This window comes from Falco biarmicus, chromosome 5 (assembly GCF_023638135.1).
Source record: "Falco biarmicus isolate bFalBia1 chromosome 5, bFalBia1.pri, whole genome shotgun sequence".
NCBI lineage: Eukaryota > Metazoa > Chordata > Aves > Falconiformes > Falconidae > Falco > Falco biarmicus.
Window position 1 is genome coordinate 56299280 of NC_079292.1, and position 12359 is coordinate 56311638.

General features: G+C 55.0%; 2 protein-coding genes across 5 annotated transcripts in view; one reads left to right on the forward strand and one right to left on the reverse strand.

Moving 5' to 3' along the window:
- The first annotated feature begins 811 nt into the window (after nucleotides 1-811).
- CHADL (chondroadherin like) lies at nucleotides 812-5773 on the forward strand. The gene is made up of 5 exons (XM_056340658.1): nucleotides 812-912; nucleotides 1968-2138; nucleotides 2223-3884; nucleotides 4564-4730; nucleotides 5066-5773. Exons 2-5 carry the CDS (start codon nucleotides 1980-1982, stop codon nucleotides 5283-5285), a joined length of 2208 nt encoding a protein of 735 aa, XP_056196633.1. The 5' UTR covers nucleotides 812-912; nucleotides 1968-1979; the 3' UTR covers nucleotides 5286-5773.
- Nucleotides 5774-7149: 1376 nt separating this feature from the next.
- Nucleotides 7150-12359, reverse strand: part of L3MBTL2 (L3MBTL histone methyl-lysine binding protein 2) — a 28442-nt gene continuing 23232 nt past the window's right edge. For 3 of the 4 annotated variants that reach the window (XM_056340661.1, XM_056340660.1, XM_056340659.1), the window contains 4 exons: nucleotides 10716-10950; nucleotides 9878-9943; nucleotides 8811-8933; nucleotides 7150-7950 (listed from right to left, as the gene is read on the reverse strand). In XM_056340661.1, the coding sequence (XP_056196636.1) occupies nucleotides 7841-7950; nucleotides 8811-8933; nucleotides 9878-9943; nucleotides 10716-10950 (534 nt within the window). In that variant the 3' untranslated portion in view covers nucleotides 7150-7840. The remainder of the gene's footprint in view (nucleotides 7951-8810; nucleotides 8934-9877; nucleotides 9944-10715; nucleotides 10951-12359) is intronic. The other variant, XM_056340662.1, reaches the window with a different exon arrangement.

Genomic DNA, 12359 nt, shown 5'->3' on the forward strand with positions numbered 1-12359 from the left:
ATTGCATGGGTGCGGGGGGGCCGTCACCCTGTGCCACGGGAGCAACGAGCACCCGGGAGGCTGCAGGGACAGAGGAGCCCAAGGCAGTGGCCGGGGAGGCTCATAGACCCCAGCCAGCATGTCCATTGCCCACAGGTGGCACTGGGATGGGATGGGATGTTCCTGACAGTTGAGATTGCAGAATAGGAGAAGGGCTTGAAGGGGTGAGAGACATCAAATCTCCCAAGTTTTTGTTACGCTGCAAATCTGCTCTTGTTCCCTGGGAGAGCAAAATGCAGAGCCAAAAAAGGGAAACTGTTGTTGGGAACAAATATGAAGGCCTCCATGTCCTTCTGCAAGCAAATGTTTCATACAGGCACTGCTACCCCTGGCCTCTTCAAAACAAGCAGAGAAGCAAAATGAGAAGGACGGCGAGCTGTAAAGGTGGCACAGCCCCTTTTGCTCAGGCTTACTGCCACCGTTGTGATTTTGGCTGGATGTCACCTTTCTGCCCTGCGCCTCCATAGCTCCTGTGACTTACAGAGCCAGGGAAGGAAAGACGGAGCCCAGGAAACGGTGAGTGCAAATCCCACATGGGCTCTGGCCGGGCTGGTGCTGTGACACGCCAGGCTTTGGCTCTCCAGTGCCGGTGCTCCCAGCCCCCTGCAAGGCGAGGGGGAGGCGATGTCTGGGTCACTGCCCTCTCTCCAGGGGTGGCTTACCCTTCCTTCCCCCCCCCGCCCCTTCTCCTCCTCCTGCGTTTCTGGCTCTGTGCTGCTGGGAAAGCAACACAACGGGGCCCATTCAGCTCTTGCTTCTGCAAGGAGAGCAAACACCGGCGCAGGAGCTCGGCAGCCGCTGGACAGGGTGGGGGGGGGCCGCTTTCCTCTCTCTCTTTGCCGCTTCTTGAGGTCCAGGTACCCCAGCCCACAGGTGTGTGACCCCCCAGATGCGTGGGAGGGGGTGGTGGGATGATGCCCAGCACATGGCAGTGCCCAGGCTCAGGGTGGGGTGGGGGCTGAGCTGGGGACATTGTGTTGGTGGCACTCACTGGTGGCTTTGCAGGAGTGAGGGGTTACCCCAGTGCGTGTGGGGGCTGAGGCAGGGCTGGCCGTAGTGGCAGCAGGAGGGCAGACTGGGGGCATGGGACCCCGGGTGGTGATGAGCGATGGTGGGCATGGGAATGGGCACCGTGGTGGCTCTGTGGGTTTGAGCCTTGCAGCCCCCACTGGTGCTGCTCCCCAGAGCTTACGGGGAGGTGTATCGGCCATGTCTGCAGCCTCACCAGCCCCTCTGTGCTTGCCGCAGCCGTGGCCCCTCTCTGGCACCTCCGCCCCAGGGGCTCACTCCTGCCTGGCCAAAATCAACCTGTCCTTCCTGCTGCTAAACTGTGGAGATCTAGTAAAAAAAAAAAAAAACAAACTACTTTGAATAGCTTGTTAGGGGGAAGTAAGGAGCGTGCAGGATGGGAGGCAGGAGGTGGTGGAGATGGGACATTTCCAATTGAATGAAAGGTGGCAGCTCGGGAAGCCAGCACGATTACATCCCCTGGGTGGCTATACTTGCTCACCTTACAAAAAACATGCCTCGATTGTAGGAGGAATATTGAGATCTTGTACAGATCACGACGATTTTATGCTTGTGGTATACAAAGAAGAAAAGGGGGGGTGTGGGGGTATGTGTGTCTGTGTCTGTCTGCTCCAACACAGTTCCCCACGAATGACCCCATGCTCCTGCCAAGCCCCTTGTAGGTGCTCCCAAATGTCCCTCAGGGAGTTTAGTTAACCCAGGTAAAAGCTGTTTCCAAGTGGACACCTGCTACCTGTAATATTCACTTTTAATTCTAAATGAGCAAGAGATGGTGAGAACTGCCCCGCTAGGTTCCAGCATCGCCCCCCGGCACCCCGTGCCAGTAGGTGATGCTGCCAGGGGACACATGGGAGCCTGGCCCCTCTCCTGGACTCATTGCTCTCTCTCCCTGGCCGCAGGTGCCCTCTGCCATGAGGCTGTCCTGGGGGCTCCTCCTGCTGTTGGCAGCTCTGGCACTGGAGTGGATGGCTGCTGCCTGCTGCCCTGCACCCTGTGTCTGTGACAACCTCCACGCCCACGTCCTCTGCCTCAACGGGAGCCTGACGACCATCCCCACCACCATCCCACAGGTGGGCAAGGGGACGGGCAGGGGACAGGGGAAGGAGGCGGGGATGGCAACCCTAGGGTAACTCGGTGTTTTGTGTGACTGACAGCTCACCAAAAAACTAAACCTTCGAGGCAACAGTTTCATGGTCATCCCAGCAGGAGCCTTCCTTGCCACTCCGTACCTCACACACTTGGATCTGCAGCGTTGCAAGGTGGAGAGGCTGGAGGAAGGAGCTTTCCGGGGGCTGGGGAGGCTGGTCTACCTGAACCTGGCCTCCAACAGCATAGCAGTCCTCTACCAGGAATCCCTGGATGGACTGTCCTCACTCCAGCAGCTCATCCTGGAGGGGAACCGCATCGAGGAGATCCAGCCAGGTGCTTTTGGCCATCTAGGGTCCCTCATCGTCCTTGACCTCAGGGCAAATGCCTTGGTCTATCTCCCGGACATGGTCTTCCAGGGTCTGCAGGTCCTCAGATGGCTCCGGCTGTCCCACAACACCCTCCATGTGCTGGGCAGCGAGGCCTTCGCGGCCCTGCCCGCCCTGCGCAGGCTGAGCCTGGACCACAATGAGCTGCAGGCACTGCCTGGAGAGGCCCTGGCCAGGCTGGATGGGGCTACCTGGCTGGACCTGGGCCACAATCCCATCACCTATGTGGCCGAGGAGGCCCTGGCCATGGCCTCCCTGCAGCACCTCTTCCTGGACCATGCCTCCCTCCAGGACGTGGCACCTGACGCCTTTGCCCGCAGCCCCCAGCTGCGCACGCTGGACCTCCGTGAAAACCAGCTGCAGGGGCTGCCACCCCTGGCCGGGGCTGGGGGCCTGGTGAGGCTCAGCCTGGCTGGGAACCCCCTGCTCTGTTCCTGCCTCCTGCGCCCCTTCCGTGACTGGCTGGCGAGGTCACGGGTGCAGGCGGAGGGGGCCTGCGCCGCACCCCCTGCGCTCCGCGGCCGGCCCCTCGACTCCCTGAGGCCCCCCGAGATGAGATGCGGCCGCCCCCAGCCGCCCCCCAGCTCTGCCGTGCCGCTGGGGCAGCCCAGGGCAGCCGGCAGCGGGCAGTGCCCCCAGGGGTGCACCTGCTCCCCCGAGTTCCATCACGGGTCCTGTGAGAACAGGGACCTGCAGGAGATCCCCCGGGGCTTCCCCAGGGACACCCGCCTCCTCGACCTGCGCCGAAACGCCTTCGGGATGGTGCCACCGGGCGCCTTCCCTGGCCTGCAGGAGCTGGTGTCCCTCCACCTGCAGAGCTGTGGCATCGAGGCACTGCGCCCTGGGGCACTGCGGGGGCTGCAGAGCTTGGTCTACCTCTACCTCGCCAACAACCGCCTCTCCACCTTGGTGGCCACTGCCTTCGAGGGGGCCCCGCGACTTGCCTACCTTGACCTGGACCACAATGCCTTCACCAGCCTGCCCGCGGGCGCCTTCCAGCTCCTACCCAACCTCATCTCCCTCCACCTGCAGCACAATGCCATTGGGGAGCTGGCAGAGGGTGACCTGACTGGGGCAGGGGGCCTGCGCTGGCTCTACCTTGCTGGGAACGCCATCAGACACATCGCCCCCGCTGCCCTGGCTCCCACCAAGGTGCTGGAGAAGCTGCACCTGGAAGGAAACCACCTGGTAGAGGTGCCTACAGCAGCCCTGCGGGGCTTGCCCACCCTGAGCGAGCTGAAGCTGTCCCAAAACCCCATCAAGCAGCTGGGGGATGGCGTCTTCCTGCCGGTGGCCTCCAGCCTGCAGCATCTCTACCTGGACAACATGGGCCTGGAGCAGGTGCGTGTGGTTGGGAATCTCCAAGGGGCAGAGGCACTGCAGGGCACAGCCACAGGTCCCATTTTGGGCTGGTGGCCCCTATAGGGGCATCCAAGCAGATGTCCCCAAACTCCAGAGGCTTCAGGAGATACTCCGTAGCCTGGCTGGGATGAGAGGCTTCTTCAGGCTTGGCTGGAGCATTGCCTTCCTCCAACTTTGCACCCAGCTCCCCTGGGACAGGTTTACTCCCTCCAGTCCTTAAAGATGCCCAGTTTCAGTGGGGTCCAGACAGTCCTCCAAACCACCTCCTTTCTCCAGCCTTGGCCAGATTTCTCCTCCTTTTATTATTATGGGCTGTCCTGCAGGACTTTCCACTGATATTACCCTGAGCATCTGCATCCTTTCAAGAAAGTGGTATTAGCAGTGCTCTCGTAAGGACTGTGTCTTAACAGTGTCCAGGGATCACTCTCAAGGCCTTCTGCAGGTCACCTTCTTTCTAAGAAGATCAAACGGGGTCCAGCGAGTCCCAGAATGTGACTGAAACGAAGTTAATTAACAGTCCCTGCCGTTTAAAACGGGTCTTTCACAGGGTTGCCAGGTTCAGGACAGGCTCTCAGCCCCCCAGGCTGATTAGCAGTGCAGGGACAGAGATTTTCTCCCATCGGGACCCCCACCCCGACTCACTCTGCCTTCATTGCAGATTTCCCCCGGTGCCTTTGCTGGCCTTGGTCCCAAGATCAGAAGCCTCTACCTGGAGAGCAACAAAATGAGCAACATCCCTGACATGCGCAACTTCACGGGACTGGAGATCCTCAACTTGAGGAATGTGCCTTTCCACTGCGACTGCCAGCTCCTTCCCCTGCGCAGGTGAGTGCTGCAAGGTGGGGGTACAGTGCCAGGGGACAGCTGGACCCTGCCACACCGGAGGCACAAGCCCGAGGCACGCTGGCCGTTATAGGTCTTCTCCCATGGTGGTGAGGTGGAGCATGCTCCTGTGTCAGGGGTGGAAGTAGCCTGGGCTTTCCTGGCGTAGGGAAAGCAGCCACAAGCTGGGGTGGGCAGATATTCAGGGGTCACCCAGGTGAGACCCTGAGCAACCTGGCCTGGCTTTGAGGTGACTCACGCCCACCCACAGACATGGAGTTTCACTTCTCCCTTTGTTCTGTCCTGTTCCTTTCCCTGATCTCCTGCCGCATTTCCAGGTGGATCGACAAACTCAACCTCCGTGTAGGGGCCACCTGTGGGTCCCCTGCAGAAGCCCAGGGGCTGAAGGTGAAGTTTTCCACCACTTTCCAAACCTGCCCTGGCTGGGGCCAAGGCAAGGCTGGGGGAGCCAGTCCTGACAAGGCTGCAAGCAAGCCCAGCAAGAAAAAGAGATCGGGAAAATCACCAGCCAGAGGCTTCAGGAAGAGCAGAGCTTAGGAAATGTACGTGGGACACAACAGGGCCATACCTGCAGTCTGGTGAGAGCAATTTTTCTAGACTTGTCCCCACCACAGCGACGTGGATATTGCATGAGGTGCAAAGGAGAGAGCCTGGTGCCACCGAAGCAATGCCAATTTGCCAAAGAAGCAGGGTTTGTTTTTGCGGGACACAAAGGAATGTTACCCTGGAAAGAACCGGTGCAAAAAGCTTCCGTAGTGTTTGCAGCATGCTTTGATGACTCAAACAACAAAGCCAAATGCTTGCTTTTTCTTCCCAAGGCTCCTTCCAGCCATGTGGAAAAGCTGGAATCCACGTTTGTTTTTGTTTTTAAGAGCGCTGTGCTTTTACACCTTCAGAAACCATTGAAGAACCCTGAGCAGGACTGCAAACAGCACCAGTGCAACATCATGCACTGGCTCAAATCTTAGAGCAGCAGTGAAAACACTGCCTGAATTCCTAGCAGCTCCTCAGAATTAAAACATGAGCAGATCAAAACCTTTCTAATTTCCTGCAAAATGTGATCAGTGGTCCGATCGGTGGAATGGGATCACAGATCCCCTAAGTGATCCCATATCATAAGCGGTGTGCTCAACCTGTTCCCCTATTCCCTATTTTAAAGTCAGAAGTTTGTTGAAATTGAGAAGGATTTAAAAGATAAACACTTCTAGCCGTTAAACTACCATGCAGGGCATGGAACATTTGTGCTGCTTTTTACAGCAAAAAGGCATTTGGAAATTATCATCCCATAAAGACAGGTGGCCCTACAAGCCCCAGCGTTTGACAAGGCTGGGAAAAGGTAGCAGTCCAAGAGAGAGGGGGGAAAAAAAAAAAAAAAAAAAAAAAAGAGAAATGTGATGACTTTGCCACGAAACTGAGAACCTCCCACATTAAGGTATCTGTGACAAGCTGGTGGGAGGCAGAGCTGCCAGGACAGGCAAGCAGCCACGGGCTGGTGGGCAGGGAAGCTGTTACACGCCTTCGATAAAAATCACCCCCCACCCCCACCACGCTCACCCCATCGCAGCTTCCCAAGGAGCCCAGGGCCCTCCCAGGAGGGCAGTTAGGGCCGGGCAGAGATGGCACTGCTCTCGGGCCTAGTTTGACACAGACGCTCCACACTTTTTCCGCTTGTGTTTCATTGCTCCCCCATGGTCCTTTCTTCCCTCTCTGGCTAAAGGCTGTTTGCCTTTAGACGGGAAAAAAAGAGGAAGACTGTGTTAATTACTCAGAGTCTCTACCCTGTGTTTCCTAGACAGACAGCTTGCCAGCAGGTTTTTTTTTTTTTGTCTTAAACCACTGTGCAAAGCAGGAACTATTTTGGCACCACGAGCTCTCCCCTGTGAAGCTTGAGGGGAGCATGGCCAAGGCAGTGTCCTGGGCAGCCAACATTTCCCTGTGGGTTTGACAAGGCACTTGCCCTACGGCTGGCTGGGCCCCACCGTGGCACTGCCAGGCAGGGCACTTCCTCACCCGCAGAAAGTTCACAGGAACCTCCTACAGGAGATTTAAAATGTGTTTTTCATCACTGTTGTCATACTGACCTTTCTGATTTCTATCCCGAAGTTTGACAGCCAGTCTGGGGAAAGACAGGAATGTTAGAGTTTTTCTCTAAAATGAGAAACGGCATCCCCTGCCTTAAGTTAGCTAATGTGCTCTTGTGATCTTCAGCCCTTATGCAGAACTGGCAAGTAGACAGTGGCGAGTGCACAGAAAAACCCTATTGCATGCGTCAAAAATAAACCCCAAACCCAAACCACCCCAAAACATAGTTATACCTACCCACTTCTTAAAGGCCTCTTCTCCCATCTTGGCTAACCCTGGTATTTTGGTGACCTGCAAAGCAATACACAAGCCTCTGGCCTCTTCCTCAAATTCAAGTTTAATTCACAGGGCTTTAGGGTACAGATTGTAGATCAAATTTACAGTAGGAATGCTAAAAAATTAAAAATTCTAACTGTGCACCATGGCCTCTGCAATTCTAGGTTCAAAAGCAAGAAACGATGACACTTAAAAAGGTCTCTTGCTCTCTCAGGAGGCATCATCATCCCTTTTTGGTTTTTTTTCCACCTCTTTCCACTCTTCCTGTCCTGACTTGCAGGGCCTAGACCAGCGAGCACAGCCTGTGTCCTACGGGGGCAGCTGATTTCCTGACACATGTGACCTGCACACATCATCTCAGACTGCAGCTCACCGCCTCCAGCCACAGCCATGAACCCAAACTGCCCCTCTGTGCTTTGGCAGCCTCGTTCCCTGTTGGGAGCTCTTGCCCAGAAAGGTGCCTTCAAAGCCAGGACACACAACCCCAGCAGCCACCTTGGTCACGATCCTCAGCACGCCTGCGGCCTTTCTGGAGTCTGTTTCCCAGGGTTTCAAATTACAAGTCTAGGGTAAATTTTCTTGCACACCAGGCAAGCAGAGATGCAATGTTGCAGGGTGGTCAGCCTCAAAAGGGAAGGCTCTTCTACTCTTCTGCTTCCCTTTGCCAGGACCTTCTGCAAAGAGCCACGAGGTGAAGCGCAGGCTGCAGTGGGCAGCTGGGGGATACTTCGGGATCAGTCTGTGACCTCCTGCTTTATGCTGCTGACCGGAACAGGAAGCTCTGTGGCTCCAAACTCTGCCACTGAGGGGTCGATCGTCTCTTCTTTTACCTGCACAGCAATGACTAGCAAGAGAGAGAGGAAAAAATAAGTAAAATCAACCTGTGCTGCCTCGCTCTTCCTGCAGCCCCCCAGAACCAGCTTTGCTCATGCAGGTATTCAAATACCCCAGGTTTCCTGCCCACTTCTTGCAGGTCCTTTACCACAGGCACACCTGTCTTGCTGGCACAAATCTATCCGTGCAGCAATCAGGACGGGACCGAACTCTGGCAGCTGCCTGCTCCCAAGAACAACTTCTCCTAGGGCCAGGGGAGGAAAAGCTAGTGTGGTCTATTCTCTACCTGTGTGGGTTCACACGGCAAATTAAACTGATATGAGCAACAGGGACCTTCATGAGGCTCCATCCCCATGTGCACAAAGCACCTTACACACCCTCCTACTCAACACCCACCAGAGTTGGAAGGTGACCCAACTGCCAGATGCTCTTCTGGTCACCACGTCTCTTGATGCTCACCACAACACGCTGTGTTCATGTGCTGTGACAGCCCTTATGGGGACTGGGATGTGACGGCACACCTCTGACATATCCACTCGGCCTCTCCTCCTTAACTGACCTCACACAACCAGACTGCTCAGCAGGGCTGCCAGGCCCTCAGCAGGCATCAGCAGTATCAAGGTATCTGCCAAAATATGACACCAGTACTGGTGCCGCCAAACCTTCTCAGGGGAAGCAGGCAAAGGGTTTTTTCCACTCTGTCCGTCTCTGGAGGAGCAGGGAAGGCCATTTGTCACAGTACAGCCTTTCCCTGCCCGGGGGCACCTGTGACTTAATAGCCAAGAGGCAGCACAGGCCTCAGGAGGACCGGTGGCGTGCAGGGCGTACGGGAGAGTCGCAGGTGGCTGCTGGGTAGAGGAGCTTCCTTACTCTCATCAGGTGCTGGCTCTGGCAAAGCTTTGCTGGCAGCTTTTGCTTCTCGTTTCGTCTTTGTGGCAGGAGGCTTCTTGACAGTCTGCTTGATGTTGCGGGTTTTGGCAGGTAACTTTTTTCCTTAATGGAAGAGATAAAAGAGCATGGGGAAAAGTGTGTTTCTTTTCCCTTGGAAAATCAGCAACCCTGCTCCACTGAGAAACCACAGGCCAGGGACCAGCACAACTGACCAGCAAGCTACATGGTCATTAGCTGCCAACTGGTTACTTGACAGAAATGGCCTACTGGAGAAAAACTCTACAGTCATCTCAAAATATGCTCCTCCGTGTTCTCCTTCATTAAAGGCAAGGCACTTCAGCGTGTGCTTAACTTCCAGGGAGCAGGTCCTGTTGGAATCAGTCTGGAGTCAGCTTTGCTTACCTGTCTGGGTCTAGTCCTAGGCAATGGGCATGCTGGCTGCAAGGCATGCACATTGCAGCATTAACGTTTTCATTTTCAGCTGACGTTTTCATTTAGCTTGAACGTCTTTATATTCTTTAGATGTCCTTTCCTCTCCACCCCCCAGGAAGGAATTTCTTGCCTGTCTACATACGACTTGCCACAGCTACTGCAACAATGACGACAACAATGACAAGATGAAACAATAACACAGTCCAGCCCCGCTACTGGCCTCTTTGGCCATCTTAAGGCCTTCTTTCCCTCAGCACAAAGCAGGCAGGGTTGCTCTCCAGCTACCCTCCAGCTGCAGCAAACAGTCTCCCTCCGACCATGGACACAGTAGGGAAAGCAGCACAACCTCACGCCTGGAAGCAAGCGCCATCTATACCTCGGCCAACAGAGAACAGACTGCAAAACAGATCCTTCCCACACACACAGCTCTCTGCTCTTTTAGGCAACAGGGCAGTTAAGAAGGATGAAGCTGTGTTGTCAAACCCACAGCTGATTGAGGGCATCCACAGCAAGACAAGGCCTCTCTCTCCTGCTCTGACAGGACATGGACAGAGTTCCTCTAACTGGGCCCAGCCTGCGAGCGAGCGGGAGGGCACTAACCAAACATCACTCACTCTTCTTTCCATAGGGTTTCTTCTTCTTCTTGGGCACCTCCTTGGCCTTCACTGGAGTTGTGGGCTCTGTCATGGAGACGAGAGGGAAACGAAAGCCAAGTCCCATAACCAGTAGGTAACTGGGATGAAGTGACATAACCGAGAAACAAGATACACCCGTCCCCCCGAGCCAACGCCCTCTTCCCAAGACAACCAGCTGAGGGGAAAGCAAGGCTCTAGCCCAGTTGCTGTCTGTGCTTCCAGGCGAGGGCCCAGGGCGGCAGGCTGGGGCAGCACAGGGGAGAGAGGCCCAGAAGAGGTTTGGCAGGGGCAGTAAAGAAACAAGATTCCTACTTGGGACAAGAAGGAAAATATCTGCAAAGGTGAGGCAGTGGCCTCCCTGTGACAAGGGAAGGAATAAACTCTCGAAAGGGATGCTCTTACCTTTTACAGACAGAGTCAGAGAATTGATGAGAAAGGGGGGCAGGGGCCGAGCTCCCCCTGCTACCTGGCTGAGGCTGTAGGTACACTAAGTAAAAGGGAGCTGTGCAGGGATCAGACCACCTGAACTCTACCCGACTTCATCAGGAGCAATTCTCTGTTGGTGTGCAGGTGGGGGAACAGAGGGAAAACAGAGCCAACCTCAAATCTCAGGCTGACTTCTCCCCACCAGAGACTCCTCCCTCTGCCAGCTGCCAGAATGCGTGGCAGCAGAGGAAGACTTACGGTAGCCAGTGCAAATCAAGGAGACAATTTTCTTCTCCCTACAAGGCCCCCAAAAAGGAGGAGCCACTCACAGAGCAGGAAGAAGGAAACCTCTGCCTCTAGCATTAGAAACCGTAGTAAAATCTTCACTCACCTGGAACAACAGGTGGTTGAAGCTGGTAGCCTGTCAGCTCGCACCACCCCACAGGATAAATGTCTGGAGACTCGCAGTCCACCCACTGGTCATACTCATTGTCCCAGCCATCAAAATGAATGCTAAGGAGACGGTGGACTACACGCTTCACTGTGGCCACGCAGATGAGCCGGGGCTCCATCAGGTCCACTGCTTCCACCTTCATGCCTGCCTTGAAGCCATGGTTTGGGCAGTCCTGGGTGCAGAGAAAAATGAGAAAAGAAAACCCAAGGCCATTGCACTCAGTCCAAACACACATCTGGCCACCAGCACCCTAGAACAGGCTCGCCTACAGCTTAAAGCAAGCAGAGAGAGAACAAACCCAGTCGCACAACAGGACGAAACAGTTGCGTACCAGAAAGGGGCACGCATGAACAGACCCAAGGCCAGCTGTGTCCTTAGTGAATCTTAGCCCAGCTTTTAGAAACAAGCTCCTGACCTAGGAGGAGCAGCAGGCAGAAGTTAAGGGACAGCTGATCAAACTCATTAACCTGAAATAACCCTGGGAAATCAGAAAGACCAGCACAGGCCCCAGGTGCTGCAGCAGTTTTGCTGATGCAAAACAGACCCCCTTCACCCACATGCCAGCCACATGTCCACAGGCAATAAGCCATGTAGAACCCACCAGGAGTCTGCAGCTCCAGCGAACACTAAAGAATCACAGGTCACACTCAGAAGGACCAAGATATCATTACACAAAGGCATGATACTGGCTCATCCAACCAGCCAAACACAGCCTTTATGTGGTAAGTATATACTCCTGTGCATTGGGCTCTCCTTAGAAACGCTGACTGGCAGCAAAGAGCAGCCCAGTAGAGACACTGGATGTTGTCTGTCCTGACTTCAGGAAGGGTTTTGACACTGTCTCCCATAAGATCCTCACAGAGAAGCTGACGGAAGTGTAGGCTGGATGAGGGGACAGTGTTCAATATTTTCATTAATCATCTGGATGACATGGCAGTGTTGTGTCAAACTCAGCAAGTTTGCTGGTGATGCAAAACTGGGAGACTGATATACTAGACAGTTGTGCTTCCATCCAGAGGGACCTTATGAAGCTGGAGAAATAGTCTGATAGGAACCTCATGAAGTTCAACAAAAGGAAATGTAAAGTCCTGCACCTGGCAAGGAAGCCCAGCCACCAGCACATGCTGGGGGCCAAGTGGCTGGAAACCAGCTTGGCAGAAAAGGACCTAGGGGTCCTGGTGGACACCAAGTTGAACATGAGCCAGCAATATACCCGTGGGACAAAGAAGGCTTATGGTAACCTGGGCTGCGTTAGGAGGAATCTTCCCAACAGATCAAGGGAGGTGATCCTTCCCCTCTACTCAGCACTGATGAGGCCACACTTGGAGCACTGTGTCCACTTCTGGGCTTCCCGGTACAAGAGAGACACGTACATATTAAAGAGAGTCCAGCAAAGGGCCACAAGGATGATGAGGGGACTAGAGCATCTTTCACACGAGGAGAGGCTAAGAGAGCTGGGACTGTTCAGCCTGGAGAAGGGAAGGCTCAGGGGGGATCTTATTCATACGTACAAATGCCTGAAGGGAGGGTGCAAAGATGGAGCCAGTCTCCTCTTAGTGGTGCCAGTGACAGGGCCAGAGG